The sequence below is a fragment of the Rhinatrema bivittatum genome, chromosome 7 (genome assembly GCF_901001135.1).
Source record: "Rhinatrema bivittatum chromosome 7, aRhiBiv1.1, whole genome shotgun sequence".
NCBI classification, from domain to species: Eukaryota; Metazoa; Chordata; class Amphibia; order Gymnophiona; family Rhinatrematidae; genus Rhinatrema; species Rhinatrema bivittatum.
Window position 1 is genome coordinate 77,837,961 of NC_042621.1, and position 21,584 is coordinate 77,859,544.

Below are 21,584 nucleotides of genomic sequence, written 5' to 3' on the forward strand. Positions count from 1 at the left end.
ACGGAAAATGAAACCTTCCTCTCACCCATCGGATCACATCCCCTCGAAATTGCTTCTATCAATTCCTGACGCCATCTCCAAAAAAAGCAAAAGCTCATATTTAAAAACTTAAAAAAATATATCTGAAGCAGCCTGTGAAGGGGTCGGTTGGACCGTTAGATGATCAAAGGGTTAAAGAGGCACTTAGGGAAGATAAGGCCATTGCAGAAAGACTAAAATTCTTCGCTTCCATGTTTACTGAAGAGGATACAGGATGTGGGGAGCTACCTGTTCCGGAGACTGTTTTTAAGGGTGATGATTCAGATGAACTGAACCAAATTATGGTGAACCTGAAAGATGTAGTAGGCCAGATTGACAACTGAAGAATAGTAAATCACTTGGACCAGATTGTATATACCCCAGGATTCTGAAAGAACTCAAAAATGAAATTTCAGACCTATTAGTAAGAATTTGTAACATCATTAAAATCATCCATTGTACCTGAAGACTGGAGGGTGGCCAGTGTAACCTGATATTTAAAAAGGGTTCCAGGGGAGATCCGGGAAACTATAGACCGGTGAGCCTGACTTCACTGCCGGGAAAAATTGTGGAAACTATTATAAAGAATAAAATCACAGAACATTTAGAATAGACATGGTTTAATGGGACACAGCCAGCATGGATTTACCCAAGGGAAGTCTTGCCTCAGAAATCTACATTTTTATGAAGGGGTGAATAAGCATATAGACAAAGGTGAAATGGTAGATGTGGTGTATTTGGATTTTCAGAAGGCATTTGACAAAGGCCTTCATGAGAGGCTTCTAAGAGAACCAGAAAGTCATGGGATAGGAGGAGATATCCTTTTGTGGATTGCAAACTGGTTAAAAGACAGGAAACAGAGAGTAGGATTAAATAGTCTGTTTTCACTGTGGAAAAAGGTAAACAGTGGAGTGCCTCAGGGATCTGTACTTGGACCGGTGCTTTTTATTATATTTATAAATGATCTGGAAAGGGGTATGATGAGTGAGGTGATCAAATTTGTGGATGACACAAAATTATGCGGAGTAGTTAAATCTCAAGCGGATTGTGATGAATTGCAGGAGGAACTTGCAAGACTGGAAGATTGGGCTTCCAAATGATAGATGAAATTTAACATGGACAAGTGCAAAATGATGCATATATGGAAAAATAACCCTTGCTGTAGTCACAGAATGTTAGGTTCTATCTTCGGAGTTACGACCCAGGAAAGAGATCTAGGCGTCATAGTGGATAATACATTGAAATCGTTGCCTAGTGTGCTGTAGCGATCAAAAAAGCAAACAGAATGTTAGGAATTATTACTAAGGGAATGGAAAATAAAATAGAGGATGTCATGCCTCTATTGCTCCATGACAAGACCGCATCTTGAATACTGTTCATCTATATCAAAAATGATATAGATGCACTAGAGAAAGTGCAGAGAAGGGTGACCACAATGATAAAGGGCATGGAATGGCTGCCCTATGAGGACAGACTAAAGGAGTTATGTCTGTTTAGTTTGGAGAAGAGATGACTGAGGGGAATATGATAGAAGTCTACGAAATCATGAAAGGACTTGAACAAGTTAATGTAAATCGGTTACTTACTCTCTCAGATAATAGAGGGACCAAGGGGCACTCCATGAAGTTAGCAAGTAGCTGATTTAAAACAAATTGACGAAAATTATTTTTCTCTCAGTGCATAGTTAAGCTCTGGAATTCATTGCCAGAGGATGTGGTTACAGCAATTAGTGTAACTGGGATTAAAAAAGGTTTGGATAAGTTCCTAGAGGATAAATCCATAAACTGCTATGACGGTAATTAATAAGCAATAGTAGCTTGTGATCTATCTAATATTTGGGTACTTGCCAGGTACTTGTGACTTGGATTGACCATTGTTGGAAACAGGATACTGGGCTTGATGGACCCTTGGTTTGACTCAGTATTGGCCATAATTGCTGCTCTTGGAGTCTGATATAAAATATGCAGCATGTTCCGAAAAGATTCCAGAAAACTGTAATGCGCCAAAACGTCAAAAAGAAATGACCAGGACAGCTGATCAAACGCCTTTTCAATATCGAAGCTAATGAGAATAGGCTTGATCCGCATTGTTTGGCTATGAACAATACTCGCCAACATGCACTGATGAACATTCCGAGCAGCTGTGCGTCCCCAAACAAATACCACTTGATCTGTGGAAACAATTTGAGGGAGTAAAACAGATAGCAGATTTGCCAAAATCTTAGCTTACATCGGTATTTAGAAGGGAAATTGGCCGATAGGCAGCTGGTCTGGTAGGATCACGACCTTTTTTGGGGAGCACCACTATAACGACATCACACACAGAGAAAGGAATTGTACTAGATTGTATTATGTCGTTATACAGATCCGTCAGTGGCTGAGTCACATGAAATTTTAAAATTTAAAAAAATTCAGAGGTGAATCCGTCTGGTCCAGCAGCCTTATGGCATTTTAGCTCTCCAATAACTTGGCAGGCTTCCTTCCCCATAATAGGCTGAGATAGCTGTAACTTAGACTCTTCACTGATTTGGGGAAGCCGGACCTCCGCACAGAAGTCTTCCCAAGTAAGTGAAGCAGAGGTTCCCTTGGCATACCATATGGCGTAAAAATGGCGGAGTGTCTCGCATATCTCCTTGTTGGAGTGAACAAGTTGGCCATTTTCATTCTTCAAACATCTTATAAAACGCGATCTCTCTGCTGTTTTAATAAGCCTGGCTAGGCTCCATCCAATCTTATTCCCAAAACAAAAGAAACTGTGTTTCTGATACATCAGAGTTTGCATCGTCTTTTGACGAATCTGAATTGCCACCTGAGTTTGGAGAGCTAAAAAAGCCGATCTTTTAGCCTCGTTTAACTCCCTTGCCAACTTCTGCCTTGCCCCATCCATTTGTTTAGTTAAGCAGAGCAGATCTTTATGCATCTGACGCTTCTTAAAAACGGCATATGAAATATTCTCACCTCTCATCACTTCTTTGGCCGTTTCCCAGAAAAGCTCAGGTGTATCTGCATGTTGGGAATTATAGCGATTTATAGGCTTCCCGTTTATCATGCATATAGCTTTTAAATTCCTCAGAGCCCACCAGATAAGTTGCGTCCTTCCTAGCAAATGCATACTGGAGAATAACAGGTGTGTGGTCTGAGATACTAAAATTACCAATGTCAATCTTCTGAATTTTGGAAAAAACATTTTCAGAGGTCAGTATATAATCTAGTCTACTTTGGCATAGATGAGCTCTGGAGATATGTGTATAAGTACGTTCTCCCGGGTGTAGCACTCACCAGATATCTAATAATTCCAACTTAGTGGTCAGAAAGGGAATGCCTTTATGTTGTCCCAGAGAGATGCCTAAAACCATACTGTCCCTGTCTAATATTGGATCCGCTACATACATACTTTTAATTAAAAGGGGACATTCCCAGGGTTGTTTGGTCAGAGGAGGAAAATGGTGCACACAGATTTGATTTTCAAACTACATGTATCATTTTACTTTTGATAAGCTGTCTACAGAAGTAGCACTTACAGATGTATGCACATAATGTACTTAAGTTTCAAAGGAAACTACACAAGTAGTTTCTCTTTGAAAATTTACTACATGGTATGTGTGTACCTTGTAAATCGTGGGCTATTGAAAAATGTCCTCTTAAAAGTACAAATTATTGAATTTTCTCCCATAAGCGAGAGTTCTCTGTAAAGGAGTTATCATTTCATCGATACACCACAATAGCTGGACCGGTACTCTGGAACACCATGCCACTAGAAATTAGACTACAGAAAGATTTCAAATTTTTCAAAAAGAATTTAAAAACCTGGCTATTTAAACAAGCTTTTTACAAAGAGAACGGAGAATAGTGGAATAATGAAAGCTGGCAGCAGAACATCAGCACATAGCTCAATATGTGATTTTATTATTTTATTTCACCTTTAACATAAAATATACAATCCAATAGAGCCATACATGTAATTAATACTGATACATGAAGGAAAAGGACAAGATTTATAACATTCAGCAAATAGTCTTTATTATGAAGCTAAGTTACCGGACTTTAATGGCACTTCTTATAGATAAGTATTAGCATATGCAATTATCAAATTTATATATGTGCCTTTCTGTAAACCGTTGTGATGGTATATAACTTAACGACAGTATAGAAAATATTGTAAATAAATATTTATTAAACTACTAAACTCTCCCTATCAAGTTTTGTTTATCCCATTCCAGATGGAGTCTGAATGTGATGGTAAATGCCCTGATAGTTTCAATGTAACCTTTCCATCAACATTGTTTTCTCACTCTCATCATATTGATTTTGGTCACCGTTTATTTTGCCAGAAGAGTCAATGAGATAAAAGCTTTAGCTATATCAGTTTCATTTTGTGAATTTTTTCAGGATGTTTAAAAAAAAAAAACTTGTAAGTTTTGTTTGAGGTAAATTATAATTTTTATATAAAACTGATTATTTTGCCATATTTTTCCTGTCCCAAAAATGCTAAAGAGAATCTGTAACTTTTGCGGAATGTTTGGAAATGATTTAAGATTTATTTGGATAGGACAAAGGACTTTCTCAGAATTATCATTTGTGCTATGCTCATTTTGTAAGAAGGGATTACCTTCTTCATTCTGCTGCCTCAAGATGGATGAAGAACTGTTTCAGAATTATAGAATGCTATGCATAAAGAATTTCCAGAATTTAGGAGCACATTCTGTTAGCGCAATATCCATATCCTTTTGCAGAGCAGGCTGGAGCATCTGTAGAGTAGGTATGCAAAGCTGTAGTTTTGAATTTATTGATCATGTTTGAAGCATGACAAGCGTTGATGACTGGGCATCTTCATATGTAGCATTTGAAGGCTGTACTCTTTCTAATTATTCTGCTATGTGTTTCTTAAGCTGTGACCAGAACTTCACACAGTACTCAAGGTGTGGTCGCATCATGGAGCGATACAGAGGCATTACGATATTCTCTGTTTTATTCTCCATTATTTTACTAATAATCTCCAGCATTCTATTTGCTTTCTTGGCCACCGCCGCATACTGAGCATAGAATTTCAACATATCTGACAATACCTAAATCCTTTTCCTGGGTGGTGCTCCCAAAGCAGAACCTTGCATTGGGTAGCTATAATTTGGGATGCTCTTCCCTACATGCATCACTTTGCACTTGTCCACATTAAATATCATCTGCTATTTGGATGCCCCGTCTCCCAGTCTTGCAAAGTCCTCTTGCAATTTCTCACAATCCTCTTGTTATTTTAAAACTTTGAATAATTTTATATCAGCAAATTTTATTACCCTACTCATCATTCCCATATCTAGGTCATTTGTGAATATGTTAAAAAACAGTGGTCCTAAAACAGATCCCTGGGGCACTCCACTATTCACCTTTCTCTATTGAGAAAATTGACCTTTTAGTCCTATTCTCTGTTTTCTATCTTTTAACTAGTTCTCAGTCCACAAGAGAACATTTCCTCCTATCCCATGACTTAATCTCAATTTTTCTTGAGGTACTTTGTCAAATGCTTTCTGAAAACCAGCTACACTATATAAACTGGTTCACCTTTATCCACATGTTTATTCACGCCTTCCAGATCGGCGGAATAAATAAAGGTAGCAAACTGGTGAGGCTAGACTTCCTTTGGCCGAATCCATGTTGACTTTTTCCAATTAAACTGTCTGTCTATATGTTCAGTAATTTTTTCTTTAGAATATTTTCAACCATTTTTCCCAGCAGTGATGTCAGGCTCATCGGTCTGTAGTTTCCTGGATCACCCCAGAACCTTTTTTTAAAAACCAGCATTACATTGGCCACCCTCCAATTTTCAGGTACTGTAGCTGATTTTAATGCTAGTTTGCAGACCTACTGTTGGTAACCTGTAATTTCATTTCTCAGTTCTTTCAGTAGTCTGGGATGTACACTGTCTGGTCCAGGTGATTTCATTTTAATGTGTCAGTTTGCCTTAGAACATCATCCAGGATCACTGAGATTTATTTGTTCCTCTGAATCATCACCTTTAAATATTACATCTTCCTCAGTAAAGAATTCATTCAATATCTCCACTATAGCCTTGTCCCCACTTTATACTTTGATCATCTAATAATCCGGTTGACTCCCACACAGGCTTTTTACTTCAAATGGACTTGAAAGTTTTTATTATGAGTTTTTGCTTCCACAGGACTGAAAATACTGCAAGATTTGTGATTTTATTGACCTATAAACAAGCAGCACTAGAGGATATATGAGTCCATATACATATGAAAAAAAAGCTAGTTGTACAGTAGTAAATCACAGCATTCCTTAGGTACATTACTTTTTCTCCTTTTTTGCAGATTTAGCTGCATCTATGTATACAGTTACAACTTCTTGTTTTAATGTGGAAAATACAGCCCACTATCTGGACTTTTAAATAGATTTATTTATAAAAAATAATTATTTATCCTAAAAGTAGCTCACATAGCTTGTAAAGATCAATTTTTTTTTAAGTCTGTTGGGAATTTATCTTGGTTTTACAGTAAAGGGATTAATTGATCATATCTTAACATGAGTTTGTTCAATTAAATGCTGGGGCTAGTTGAATTTTACAATTTTAAATCAAAATGTGGAAATATTCTCTAGATGTTAGGAAACAAAATGGCAAGTCCTATAGATTTTAAAGAAAAGAGACTGGTTTTGGAGCTCTTTCTTCTTTTGTATTTTATGCACATGTTTGGAAGGAAAAATCACGAGTGTCAACTTGAATGATATTGTGAATGCTGTTGTGTAAGGTTATATTGTTTTACAAAAAGATAATATGCAAAATCGTTTGTGTCTTAAATTTGATTTCCTTTTTTTTTTCTTTCTCAGCACGATAGTGTTGATGAAACTTATTGTGGTCGCATCTGATTTTCAAAAGCACAACGTGTTCAAATATTTAAAATTGTTTCTTTCTAGGTTGGTACTGGCATTACAACTTCACAAGCTGCTGCAGGGATACATCCAATGCTAACATGTGCTCAGTCCCAAAGGCCACTTGACGCAGAGAATCCAGTTCCTGTTATTAACCTGAAAGATGGAACACGGCTTGCAGGGGATGATGCTCCTAAAAGGAAGGATTTAGAGAAGTGGCTTAAAGAGCACCCGGGTTATGTAGAAGACTTGGGTGCATTTATCCCTGTGAGTATCTTTACTGTATCTATGTGCATTTTATTGGCATTTTGCATCCTGAGCTGAAAGCCTTATAGTTCAGTCCATCTCTCTGTCTGGGGGCAAGATAACGTCTGCAAAATTTCAGAAGGGAGGGGGGGGGAGGAAGGAAGGAAGGAAAGTATGAGGGCCTGGCTATTGAAACATTTTTTGATCCTGTATGGGTGAGGTAATTTTTATGGGGTCAAAAATGAAAAACAAAAAAAAAAAGTGTTCATAAACATGGTTTTTACTTCCTGATTACACCCATAAGATTTATTTATTTATTTATTTATTTTTAATTTTTATATACCGATGTTCCTGTAAAGAATACATATCGCACCGGTTTACAAGGAACTGAACAGTCGCCTCCAGGGCGGAAATACATTAAAACAGTCGCCTCAAGGCAGAATACATTAACACAAGTATACAGGAAAACTATTAAAAGAGAACTTTCATAAACTCAATTAAATGTAACTGTGAACCATAAATCAGGAACCATAAATCAGGAACATATGTACAGAGGTAGGTATATCGTCTGTCGCTTCACCAGATTTTAGCTCTCAGGGAAAGCTTGAGTGAATAGCCAAGTCTTTAGCTTCTTTTTGAATGTCGGAAGGCATGGTTCTTGGCGGAGGTCCGGTGGGAGCAGGTTCCAAAGATGGGGACCTGCAGTGGACAGAGCTCGTTTCCTCAATGAGGTTTTTGTTGGCTGGGTGTGAAGCATGTTCTGGTATGCACTTCTGATCGGTCTATTGGAGACGTGTTGCTGTAGTTGGAAGGATAGGTTGAGGGGGGAGATGTTGTGAAGAGCCTTGTGAATCATCATGAGGGATTTAAATTGTATCCTAAATTTTATGGGCAGCCAGTGAAGATTTTGGAGGATAGGGGTGATGTGATCCCATTTTTTGGTGTTAGTGAGAATTCTGGCTGTCGCGTTCTGGACCATCTGAAGTGGTTTGATGGTGTTGGCTGGCAGGCCCAGGAGGAGTGAGTTGCAATAGTCCAGTTTAGGGAGGATGATAGATTGTAGTACCAAGCGGAAGTCTTGGAAGTGTAGAAGAGGTTTTAATTTTTTTAAGACTTGCAATTTGAAGAAGCAGTCTTTGGTAGTATTGTTTATGAACTTGGTGAAGTTGAGTTGGTTGTCCAGAAGTACACCAAGATCTCTTACTTGTGGTGTGTGGTCGATTGATGTGAAGGAGAGTTGGGTGGAACTAGTTGGGTTGAATAGAGAGCACTTGTCTGGAGCTATTATGAGGATTTCAGTTTTGCTAGTATTTAGCACGAGGTTGAGGCTTGTTAGCATGTTTTTGATTTCCGAAAGGCAGCTGTTCCAGTAAGACCACGTTTTGTGGAGGGATTCCATTATCGGGATGAGGATCTGAATGTCATCCGCGTAAAGGAAGTGTGTTAGCTTGAGGTTAGATAGTAGATGGCAGAGAGTTGATGATACAATTAGACAACTGCCTTTTCTGGCTTCATTGTACATCATCACACCAACTTTTCCTAGGTCTGCCTAGAAGTCTTTTTCCTGTAGATGGTATTGAAGAGATTTGGGGGTAGGGGGATTTTATAAGAACATAAGATGTGCCATGTTGGGTCGAACCAAAGGTCTGTCGTGCCCAGCATGCTGTCTTAGACAGTGGCTAATCCGAGTCACTGGGACGTACTTGGCAGATCCCACTGAGCATTTTATTTATTTATTTATAGGCATTTGATATTATGTCTTGTTCCTAAAGAGGCCTCAAGGAGTATTACAAACAACAATGACACTAGCAGAAGGAATGTCAGAGTGCTCTGCAGACACTAATGATATTGTGACATTGTGACAGTGTGACAGCAGCCCTGCAGGCATATTTTAAGTCCTGCTAATTGAATTGCCCCTGAGGCAGCTCTATGAGCGAAACTCGGCCAGAGTCGGGCATTGAAATAAAGGGCTTCTTCTGATCGTCGGATTCTCATTGTCTTTACTGTATCACAGCCAACTGGATCGGCTTCCGATTTGCTTTTTGGGTCTTATCCAGATCAGTCCAGACTGCTGGGTTTTGCCTCCATTCCAGCAGATGGAAACAGAGAAAAACTTGAAGAGCACCCCCTCTTAACCTGGTGTGCCACCTGCATCTCTTCAGTATTTCTCTGTCTCCAGCAGATGGAGGTGGTACAAAACCTGCGGCCTTGAACCAAATCTTCAGTTCCAAAAAAAAAAATAATAATAATAGATATCTGATCTAACAGAAGAAAAGATCAAGCAGGAAAATCAGGTGGGACCGCCCTCCTCCCTGGTAGCAGGTCTTGTGGAGCAGGGGTTGGTTACCCACAGGGCTCCCCTTTCTGGTGAGGCACCAGGGGTGATTAACGGTGGCCCGGTCCCTCCCCCTTCTCTCAGCCCAGATCAGGAGCAGCCTGTAAGCCTTCTTTGCTCTCGTAGCTGTCAGAGCAGAAAAGAAACAAAAACAAAGGGAATACAACAAAGGTCAGGCTCTATTCCTTTTTGTCCATGCAGTGATTCTCCGCAAACATGATCCAGGGCTGTGTTGGCAGCCACGACATTCCCTTCAGCGCCCTGAGGGGCTCCTTTGATTTTCCAGTCACATCGGCACCTTCCCCGAGCCTCTCGCTTCAGCCATGCTGCGTCCGGATGTTGCTTGGCATGCGGGGAGTCTGCTTCCCGGCTCTCCCATGCTGGCCTGTATGTGTGTTGCCTCCCCGGTGGGGAGGATTTTTCGGGAGAGGCGCTGAAGTCAGTCTTGAGGTCCCACGGTGCGGGTAAATGACCCAGCATTCAGGAGGAGCAGGCCGACCCATTCACGATGAGCACGGGAATGGCGGCCATCTTGAAAACATTTTCTGACATGCAGGCTAAGACGGCAGGGGGAGGGGCATCTCCCGCCGGACCTGTCTACTGCTCATTACAGTCCTGAGGGTCCTCAGGACTTGCCTGATATCTCTGACGTCAATCCCAATCCCCTGGAGGGGGATGTGGGAGGCCCAGCTGCTTTTTCTCTGGACTTTGTGCTTTTGATGCACAAAGCTTATCTGGCTAGTCTGTCGCAGCAGGGAGGTGGATCACTGCATGGGTGGATAGAGGGGCCTCCCAAGAAGGAGTCCCCAAGTGCCTAGAGCCCCAGGGGTCCCTCAGGGTCAAGAAGTTGCAGGGCTCCTCACTTCCTGGTGACGTGTGCCCTGCTCAGGACGCCTCGGACCTCGTTGGTCTCTCTGACCCTCCCTCGGTACACCCCCCCCCCCCCAATCTGGACCTGATGGCGACTCAAAGGAATGCCAAGGCTCCACGTTTCTTCATTCGCAGAAGAGAACACTGAGCAGAAAGGGTCGACGGACTGATTCTCCCGTGACTGACAGACGTGCTACTTTATGCGTTCCCTCCATGGCCTTTGATAGCAGGATTCTATGGTAGTTAGAAGTTCATCCCAGGGTGCTGATCTTGATGGCCCTGGTGGCCCTAGTTCACGGACCTAATCAATCTAGCAGTGGACAGTCCCCTGAGGCTAGGTCATCTTCCAAATCTGCTTCATCAGGGGCCTATATTTTTTGACCAGGTGGATCACTTTTGTCTAGCGGCCTGGCTTTTGAAAGTTGGCAATTGAGGAAGAAGGGTTATCTGGAGGATGTGATTATCACTCTACTTCAGGCTTGGAAGACTTCTCCCTCTTTGACTTAGGCCAGGGTGTGGAAGGTCTTCGAGTCGTGGTGTCGCGAGCAGGGGGGGGTCCTCTCTCTTGTCAGTATTCGGTGGTGCAGATTCTGGCGTTCTTACAGAAAGGCTTAAGCAAAGGGTTGTCATTTAATTCCTCTGGGTACAGGTGTCGGCCTTGGGTTGCCTTAGAGGCAAGGTTCATAATGCGGCACTAGTGACACATCCGTATGTGGTGTTTCCTCCGGGGGGGGGGGGGGAGATTTAAATTCCCCCATCCGTCTGGTATATCCATCCTAGAGCCTTAGTTTAGTCCTCAGGGTCTTGTGTGAAGGCCCTTTTGAACCTCTTAAGAAGGCCACATTGAAAGATCTCACTTTGAAAGCAATATTTTTTGTGGCGATCTGCTCAGCTAGGAGGGTATATGAGCACCAAGCCCTTTCTCTCAGAGAACCCTTTTTGCGAATTTCTGAAGCTGGAGTCTTTCAGAACATTTCCATCTTTTTTGCCAAAGGTTATCTTGGCCTTCCACTTATGTCGAGACAGATGTGCCATTGCTTCCACTTACATTTGCTGCAGTAAGCCTGTGCCTGATGGTTTGAAAGCGCATTCGATTCGATCTCAGACTGCTTCCTGGGCTGAGTCACAGTTTGTCTCGCCACAAGAAATTTGCAGGGCAGCAACCTGGAAGCCTCTACATACCTTGGCCAAGATAGGGAAGCTTTGGTACATCCCAGCAGTTTGGACTGATCCGGGTACGTACAGGGATAGGAAAATTAGTTCTTACCTGCTTTTGTTCCTGCAGTACCATGGATCAGTCCAGACACCCTCCTATAGAAGGAGGTTCCTCGCTCAATTTCTTGAGTCCGCTCTGATTATTTCAAACTCTGAAGAAGATTACAGGTTGTTTCTTATCCTGTGCTTGGTTTTCACAAGTTCGAGTTTTCTTGGTTGATTTTCTTCTTGTCCTTTGCTTGATCTACACTAGTTGTTTTGTTCTGCTTTGACAGTGTTAATACCGAAGAGAAGCAGGTGGCATACCAGGTTAAGAGAGGGTGGGGTGCTCTTCAAGTTTTTCTCTGTCTCCATCTGCTGGAAGGGAGGTAAAACCCAGCAGTCTGGACTGATCTGTGGAACTACAGGAACGAAAATTAGCAGGTAAGAATCAGTTTTCCTTTTGCAGTCATAGTTGAATCAAATATACAGTTAGAACAGAGATGAGCATAACATATGTATACTTTTATAGTCTTTATTCGAAGGCTCAGTTGGGCAAGTCAGAAAGCCTTGATTTCTGTTGGGGAATCTAAGGGAAGTCAGGGCTGAAAAGCCATGCCTTAGGCATTTTTCTGAAAGTGAGGTAGCTCAACTAAAGGCACAAAAGGAGTGGCTCCCCATTCCAAATTTTCGATGCCTAACAGCTGAAATCACAAAGCCTTGCACAGGACAATCTGGCAGAAACCAGAGGAAAGGAGAGAGCCGTTTGTGAGGATAGAAGAATTCTAGTTGGAGTGTGGGAGAAAAGAAGATGGGAGAGAGAATTGGGGACCTGTTTATTCATGCACTTGAAGATGAAGCAAAAGATTTTGAATTTTGTTCTGCTTTCTACTGCAAGCCAGTAAAACTTGTGTTGTATTGGTTTTATGTGGTCAGCTGTCTTAGCCCCTATTAAAATTCTAGTGGCTGTATTCTGTAGGAGCTGGAGTACTCCTGGGGGAATTCTGCAAAATTGTGCAAACTTTATATTGGTCAAAATAACACAATTTACATGACAGTCTTTATGTAATTACATTTTAAATTATTACAGAAAAAAGTTATTACTTAAAGTTGCAGAATTTTAAATATTTTGAGCAGAATTTCCCTAGAAATTCACTGTAAGAGTGTCCCTTCCACATACACACACCCTCATACAGGCTCCCTCACTCTCTCGCACACACACATCCCCTCATACAGGGCCCTCTCTCTTGCATACACACCCACACAAGCTCCCTTTCTTTCTCACACACACCCCCTCACACAGGCTACCTATGTTTGTCTCTCACGCAGCCCTTCACACAGGCTCTGTCTCACACACACACACAATCCCTTCACACAGGCTGGCACCCTCACATACACACAATCCCTTTTTCATACACATGAGCTCCCAATCTCTTACACACATACACACTCCTTCACAATCTCCTCATATAGGCTCCCTCTCACCTCCCATGCTCTCTCTCACTCTCCTACTCTGTCACCTTCCCCTCATATAGGCTCCCTCTCTGAAACGCACACTCAAGCATCCCCCCCCCACTCCCCCTCTTACCAACCAAGCTGTCTCTCACCCTCCCCCACATCTCTCTCCTCTCTCTCACACATTCTCTCTCACCGGCATCCCCTTCCCCCTCATAGAGGCTCCCTCTCTCTGAAACCCACACTTAAGCATCCCCCCCCCCCCCACACCCTCTCTTACCTCCCAGGCTCTCTCTCACCCTCCTGCTCTCTCTCACATTCCCCACCCCTCCTCTTACCAACCATGCTCTCTGTCACCCTCCCCTCTCTCACACATACATTCTCTCTCACAGGCAATCCCCCTCCTGCTGTCTCTCACACCCTCCTGCTCTCTCTCACACCCTCCCCTCCCCAACACACATTTTTCTCTCACCGGCATGCCGTGGGACGCGCTGTATTCGCAGCAAAGATGGCCTGGCGCACCATTTGTAGCGAAAAGGGAAGGCCCCCCCGTGTGCCGCGAACGTTGCGCTGGGCCTTCATCTTCGCCGCGAACGGAGCACGGCACACAGGGTCTTCCCTTTTTGCTGCGAACAGCGTGCCGGGTCTTCATCTTTGCCACGAACGGCGCGTGTGCTGTGGGACGCGCTCCGTTCGTGGCATGCCGGGGTCTCCTCTGCTATTTTCTGCGCAGAATTTAGCAATTCTGCGCAGGGGGGAATTCTGCGCAAATTCTGCATTCCGCAGTAGCGCAGAATTCCCCTAGGAGTAAGCAGCTGGAGGCACGTCACTCTGAATTGTGGGATGTCATTATATAGAGAGTTGCAATAGCTACTTTGGTTGCTGTTAACGTATGAATTATGGCAGCAAGATTTTGTTTATCATGGTGGTTGCACAGATGAATGAAAGAGTTCCTTACCACCTTAGAGAGATGAATAAATCCATTCCTTGTTGCTTATTCCCAGTGGCATTCCCAAGTCCATCCATCTAATAATAGTTTAAGGACTTTTCCTCTAGAAACTTGACCAAACTCCTTTTAAACTCATTCTTTCTGCATATTGTTTCCATCACTCTTTAAGATACTTGAATAAATATTTAGTTCTTATATATTCCTTCTTAATCCTGTGTTGTCTACTACATCCTTTAATCGGTCTTAAAAATGTAATTTCTATTGCCTAAATTCTGTTAAGCATAGAAGAGTTTTGGTCTTGCCATAACTTTATAAAATTTAGGTTGTATTTTTCTTAATTGGTAAAATAACCGTTAATAGGCCCAGATAAGTTTGCCTGACTGGGGACAAACTGAACTATTGCCTTCCAGTATTTCATATTCCAGATAATAGTTAAACAGAACAGGCAAATTTATAAATATGTAATCTCAAATATCTGTGAAATCAGTGATAGATACAGAATCACAATTCTTGAAACTAAAAACCATGCCAAACAACCTTATATAAGATCATAATTTAATTACAATAAAACCCCATAAAAATAACATACTTAGAAAATAGATTACAACTGATAAATTGTGCAAAAAATGTTCTTCTTAGAAACCATAGGAGAAAAAAACAGCCCAGTGAAGAATAAAAATCTTTAACAAACATATACTCCAGAATATCTTCTTCAACTGAATTAGTCAAAATAGTTTGCTGAAATATGGTCTTTGTTGGGATATTATAACTTGATTGTCTCCAGGAAAAATTACTGTACAAGCAAAACTGTTCAAGGTGTACAAAACATACAAAGACGTGCAATTGGTTTATGCAATTATTCAAGGAAAAATTCCTAAATTATTTGATCAATGTAGTAATACTTTACATGGGCTACACATCATACCACCTAGGTATATCTTACAAAAGCAGATCTAAAGTAAAGCAGTTAAAAAGTCTACTCACTGAAGTGGGGCACAACTCTTATAGAAAATTACTGTATATCTCACAATGCAGAGCAGAACAGTGAGCACAACTCTTACATAAATTAACAAATGAATACCCATAAAGCAATCCAAAAAACAGAAAAGGATTTTATATTAACAAATGCAAATCCACAGTAAGCAATATTTAAACATACTCAACTGAAAAGGAAAGATTTGAATTAATTAAAAAAATTACACAAATATTCATTACAATAATGACATCTTAAGATTTTTTAAATACAGAAATGGCTAAAGAAAATATCACATCTCCAAATAGATTGAGCACCAGTAAAGCTCACAAAGAAAATGTACCAAAAAACAGAAAACGAAAATATATATTATACCCAACATAAAATAAACAAGGTGGGCAGTAATCAAAAGCTTTTCGTGTAGATAAGCCTGGGTTTACCTACATAAAAATGCCTTTGTATTATTATTGCCTTCTCCCACAATATGGGTTAAACTGCGCACCTTTTACCCACCATACAGGCCGATACAGAACGGTGCGCTCGGCCGAGGACACCGTTTTGCCCCATTTGGCCACGCGTTTTTGATGCGCTATTATTACCCCTTATACTGTAAGGGGTAATAGCACATGGAAAACGCGCGGCCAACCCCCCCGAAACTAATAGTGCTCATCACATGCAAATGCGTGTTGATGAGCCTATTAGTTATTCGCCCAGAATACTGAAAGTAAAATGTACACGGCACCAGGCAAGTGTACAGAAAAGCAGAAACAACTGCTTTTCTGTACACCCTCCAACTTAATATCATAACAATATTAAGTCGGAGATCCCAAAAATTAGAAAAAAAAAACTTCTTTAAAAAAAAAAAAAAATCTGCCCGCGGGTTGGAAAACGGATGCTCAGTTTTGCCGGCTTCTGTTTTCCAAACACGTGGCTGTCAGCGGTTCGGCAACCAACACCCGTAAAATTAAGCATCGGCTGTCAGATCCTAATCTTATGCAGTTGTCCAGTGCTTTTTAATGGATGACTATGCACTTGCAAACTGCTATCTCGTGACTGTTGCTACATCACAGCTCCTTGTTTTGCAAACTGTGATCTCGTGACTGTTGCTACATCACAGCTCCTTGTTTTTGACAGCTGGTTGCTTAAATCACAAAGGGACTTTTTTTTTTTCCCCATTCTATTCCTATGGAATAAAACCCTAAATCTCTATTGAACTTTTCATGAGCTATATATCTCAGGACCCCAGTCTGCAAAAGAGGCCGCATCCGCTACAATTAAGAACTGCTGAAAGGAAAATGAGCAGTATAATAGGCTGTAAAATTTCAGGGCTCAACTTGAGTTCTGATCTCTAGCACTCTCTAAAGGTAGCCATGATTTATTACACCCTGAGCCAGACATTCCCTCTACTCCTGATTGCCCTAAAAAATTCCTTAGTCACATTCATATGCAGAGATCCATAAAACAAAAAGGGAAAATGAAACAAATGTATCAAAGGCAATGCAAATTCATGCAAGGCTGATAGAAATCAAATATTTATTTATTTATTTGTCGAGTTTTATATACCATCGTTCGGTTTCACCATCACAACGTTTTACAAAAGTTTCGATGTTTAACAGAGTTTCCAAAGATTGATGTGATTGTCAACATAAGTATTGCAGGTTTTATAAACTTAGATCGTATTTCAAACTGTGGTTTCATTTATGTGTATGTATTATGTGCTTGCATTGGTTCCACACGGTTTGCATAGGGCCATTGAAAGTCATTGGGTGTTTTGGTAGGCTTTGGTGAACATCCAGGTTTTGAGTTCTTTTTTGAAAGTTTTTAAATTACGCTGTGTTCTAAGTTCGGTTGGGAGGGTGCTCCAGAGCTTGGGGCTTCCTAGGGATGTGGTTCTCTTCCGAGTTGAGGTAAGTTGTTTGGAGCGAGTAGGTAGAATCTTTAATAGACCTTTGTTGGCTGAGCGGAGGTTTCTGTTTGGGGAATGTAGTTTTATAGATATACTTAGCCAGTTTGTTTGTTTTTCATATATTATTTTTGTAGAATGGATAGTATACAAAGAAAGTCTGTAAAATCAAGAGCAGAATAAAAGATTGAAAACATTAAAATAATCAAAGTTTTGGGGTTGAAAGACTGAAGTTCCTCACATTGGTCAAGTTACATATAATATCTGGAGTGTTTGTTCAATAAAGGTAAAAAAAAAAAAGGTTCACATTTCATGATACCTTTCTTCATAGTGTGAAGCATTTTATATAAAATTCAGAACATGTATTGTATTTCTCTACTGAAAATATTCATGAAATTGTATTTCCTAATTCTTGCTCTCTCTCTCTTCCCTACCCAACACTAGAGAATGCAGCTTCATGATGGGAGGCCCAAACAGAAGAGACATCGTTGCAGAAACCCTAATAAATTGAATGTCAATAGTCTTACTGGAGAAGAGCGAGTTCAGCTGATAAATCGAAGAAATGCCAGAAAGGTAATATAAATGTTATAATCAGCAGATTTCATGAATATCTTTAAGCTGCAGAACGTAACAGAATTGTCACACACACTACGTATAAGCAGTTTAACTGTCAGGCCTGTGGTATCCATGCCGCAGAATTATTTTTTTCCTTGGAATTTATCCTCACAGCTTTTGGAAAATCTCTTAGCAAATCATTTTACTACAAGGCTTTCCAAACTTTTAGGTAATGTGATCCCGTTTTAGCACTTAAAAATTCACATGACGCAGGAGGACGATGACTAAAACAAATTAGCAGGAGCACTGCCCCCTCCCCAACAAGCATACCTCACCCTATCCTCACTCCAGAGGGCCTCCTCTGAGCCACCTCCCCTCCGGCGAACCATCTTCCTCATCCCTTGTTCCTCACGCATTCCCAGCCCATTCCTTCGCTCTCACTTTCTCCAGCCTTATTCGCATCCCCTAAGCTGATCCTCTTTCAACAACACGCCTTACCCCAACCGATCCTCTGTCGTCTCCTCACGCTCACCTATCCCTTATTCCCTTACCCATTCCCTTATCTCTTCCCCTGCAACACTTCTTTCACATTCCCCCACCCCGCTGATCCCCTCTCATCTTATCTCCTCTTACAACCCTCAGTTGATTTTCACAGCCAATTCCTCTCCACCGTATCCAACCCTGAAACCCCTCCTGGATCTCATACCGCCCTTCAAATAGAGACCCCCATGGCCAGGATCAGTGGTAACATTTTCCTTTTCATCCTGGGCCAAGTGTGGATGATGATGACCAGGGCATCATTATTTTCTTGGATAAGTTCAGTGGTAGGTGAAGAGAGAGAGAGGAGCAGTGGTAACCTCCACCGACCCATGCTCACTCAGCCCTCCCCCTCCGCCTTTGACTCGTCCCGACAGATCTGCAAGCAGCAGCTTTACTAATAAAGTCAGTATGGGTCATGTGGGCTGGTGCAAGCTTTATGGGCCCTGCAGTGGCCTTGATCCCTCCTCATACATGGCTTCCTGTTAGCACAGAAACTTATGCAAGAGCAGTGCCACTGCAGGGCGTCAGAGTGCATGCTGGCTCACAAGGCCCACAGTGATGTCTGCTATTAAAGTTGCTGCTGGCGCCTGAAGAGTGCTGCCATTTGAGATACCTGTGACCTCCCAGGTGAATGACCTGGGGACACTCTTTGGGGTCCCAACACATAGTTTGGGAAGCCTGATTTACTAAATGTCTTAAACGCAGTCTCATAACAAGTATCTAAAAAGAAATTATTAGAACAAAAGTGTTAAATGCTTTAGATGCCCATAAGTCGACACCTATAAAGAATTGCCATATACTGCTCCTGGTGGTGTGCATGGATGGGAGGTTGTAATAATTGTGTTTAAGTTATTTTCCTTTAAATCTTTGAGGTTGAGTGCCTGAAGCAGTTAACTCCTGTTCTGTAGATTTTGCCGTCCTTTTTGGGTACCAGAAGGGCCTGTCTTCCGTTAGTATAAGCTTGATGTGACGGAACATTGCAATGAATTGCAGCTCCCAGGACTGAGCTTCCATATGCAGAGAAGCTTTATCATAAAAAGTTATTTGAGGGGAAGAGACGACCAGGGGGGGAGGGGGAGGGGTAAATGAATTTTTTTGATGTAGACTGTGATGTCTAATGATGTATATTCCAAGACTCAATCATGTACTCCAGGATGTTGGTTTATGCAATTGTTACTGTGCTTTTAGTTCAGTAAACAGTTAAAAATAAAAAGTTATTTGACCCTTTGGTGAATGTACTGTTCCATATAATTTTCTTTACTATTTACTTTTTTTAAGATGTAAGAGTAAATAAAATCCCTGCCTTGTAATGTTACGGTACCTCGATTGCTTACTAGTTCTCACTTAAGATGATGACTTCAGGTCTTGAATGATCACTTTGGGCCTGGTTCATGGGGGCTTTTCTTCCAGGCTTAGCGAATCAGGCCATTAGTGTGTGTGAGGCCTGTGTAGCTTAGAGGATCTAACACCTGAAAAATACATTGGCTGGATTCAAAATTACTGTTAGAAATAACCAAATTAAATGCCTGCCTTATAATATATTACATTGTGAAAGAGATTAGTAACTCAGAATTACATCCGGTACAAGCAGTGTTAAAAGTGCCTATAGGACTGTTTTCTTTGATGTGATGTGGCATTTTTGTCCAATATTTTGCCTTGCATGACCTTCTAGAAATAGCTTGTTCTTGGTATTAGGCATTTTAATTCAAATTTTTAAAGGTTTTGGGGGGGGGGGTTTTGCCATGTTTCAGGTCGGTGGTGCCTTTGCTCCCCCTTTGAAGGACCTGTGCAGATTCCTGAAAGAAAATCCTGAGTATGGGGTAGCTCCTGAATGGGGAGAGGTGGTGAAGCAATCTGTGAGTATTTAATGCACTTTTATTTTACACATGGGGAGGGTTAATGCACCTTAAAACAGGGGCTTCCCAAACTGTGGGCTGACCCACCAGATGGGGTCACGAGGGACTCTGCAGGACTTCTTAGGCACTGGTTGTGAATGTCAGTGCCTGGCCTGTGAACCAGCAGCAAACATGCACTCTCAGCCCCTGCAGCGGCACTGTTCTGATTATTTCTTTTATTTATTCCAGTTTATATTCGGCCAATTCCATACATTCAAGGCGGATTACATTGTTCACATTCACAATGCATTTTACTCAAAATATCAAAAGCAATACAAGTATTTACATATAAATATACACACTAAAATGACACAAAAATATATTGCAGAACCCACTGTAAATAGACATAGATTCTGTGTATACTCTAGCAAACAGAAATGCCTTCACTTATTTTCTGAACTTCAAATAGTTTCCTTCCTGATGTACGATTGTGGGCAATTAATTTTGTGTCGCCGGAACTGCCAGGGAAAAAGCTTTATGAACAGTTGATTTTAAGCGAAAAAAAGCAGTAGATGGGGGAAAGCAAATACATTTTGCCCTGATGAGCGCACAGTATGCAATGGGACATACCAATTTAACCTTCCCATAAGACTTTACTCTTTCAAAAACATTGAATTATGTGCCATGGTCAGAACCTTAAAACAAATTCATTTATTGCCAACCAACGTCATTTTTTCCGATAAGTAATCAATATGGACCCCCATGGCAAACCAAAGATGACACACGCAGCAGCATTTTGCACCAATTCAAAGATATTAATTAGGCCTTTTGGCAACCAGAAATAAATCTTTTAAAAAAAAAACCAAACCCAGGTGAATAATTATATACGTTATATTGAAATAATATGAATTCACCTTGTTAACAACAGGCAGAATTATAGAGTATCAGCAGACTATGTGTCCATCGTATGAAGAGGTGTAATCCACTCATTTATGGAATCAGTCGGTCTGCACGGGACTACGTCTGTATTATAATCACTGGTCATGTGTGGCTTCAACTTGGTTTTTGAGAATTTTTCTTTTTTTAATTCTTTCTTTATTGAACTTTTACTATACACAAAGTGATACTTCGTTAAAGAAATATACAGAGTACAAAAGACAATTATTTTCACTCAGATTATAAATTATACATTTACACAATCTTTACTCTCTCCATCATAGAGGGAACCTTGCAGGGGTTGTGGGGAACCAAGGCAATAATAAACCAAGGAGGAGACCAATAAGCTTATATCACAAAAGGAAGTTGCAGCATGAGCTTTTTCCCCATTTTCCATTTCAATTATGGCCCCCCCAATATTCATAGCTGGTACAGTTACCCTAGCATCAGGGGTAACTCTGCTGTTCAGGTGTTATTTTGTAGTTCGACTATGCATTTACATGGGAAACACAAAAGAAAACTCATTCCATGAGCTACAACTTCAGATTTCAAATGTAGAAAAGCCTGCCGGCGTAACTGGGTAGGCCCAGCCAGGTCAGGATAGACCCGCGCTGTACCACCTAAAAAGGAAACATGAATGCTTTTAAAGTAATAGTGCATGATCAAACTTACATCTTGCTCAGTGAAAAAAAAAAAGGAAACCAAGAGCGTTGATCTAGCTGTAACTTCTGTAACTGAATTTTCCAGATACTCAGTCAAATTGGAAATATTTCCTTCGTTATTAATCCGTGGCAAAAGTTTGCTTTTGAGATAGTTACAGCCTTTTTTATAACTGGAAACATATCCTCGGGTATCTTTAATATTCTTTAAAAAAAAAAAAAAAAAAGGCAGTTC

At 41.0% G+C, this 21,584-nt stretch overlaps 1 protein-coding gene across 10 annotated transcripts in view; it reads left to right on the plus strand.

Annotated features, from left to right (window-relative positions):
- The window catches only part of CHD9 (chromodomain helicase DNA binding protein 9), a 406,054-nt gene that overhangs the window by 374,821 nt on the left and 9,649 nt on the right, over positions 1–21,584 (plus strand). For all 10 annotated transcript variants that reach the window (XM_029608540.1, XM_029608542.1, XM_029608543.1 and 7 more), the window contains 3 exons: positions 6,945–7,166; positions 17,269–17,397; positions 19,671–19,775. In XM_029608540.1, the coding sequence (XP_029464400.1) occupies positions 6,945–7,166; positions 17,269–17,397; positions 19,671–19,775 (456 nt within the window). The remainder of the gene's footprint in view (positions 1–6,944; positions 7,167–17,268; positions 17,398–19,670; positions 19,776–21,584) is intronic.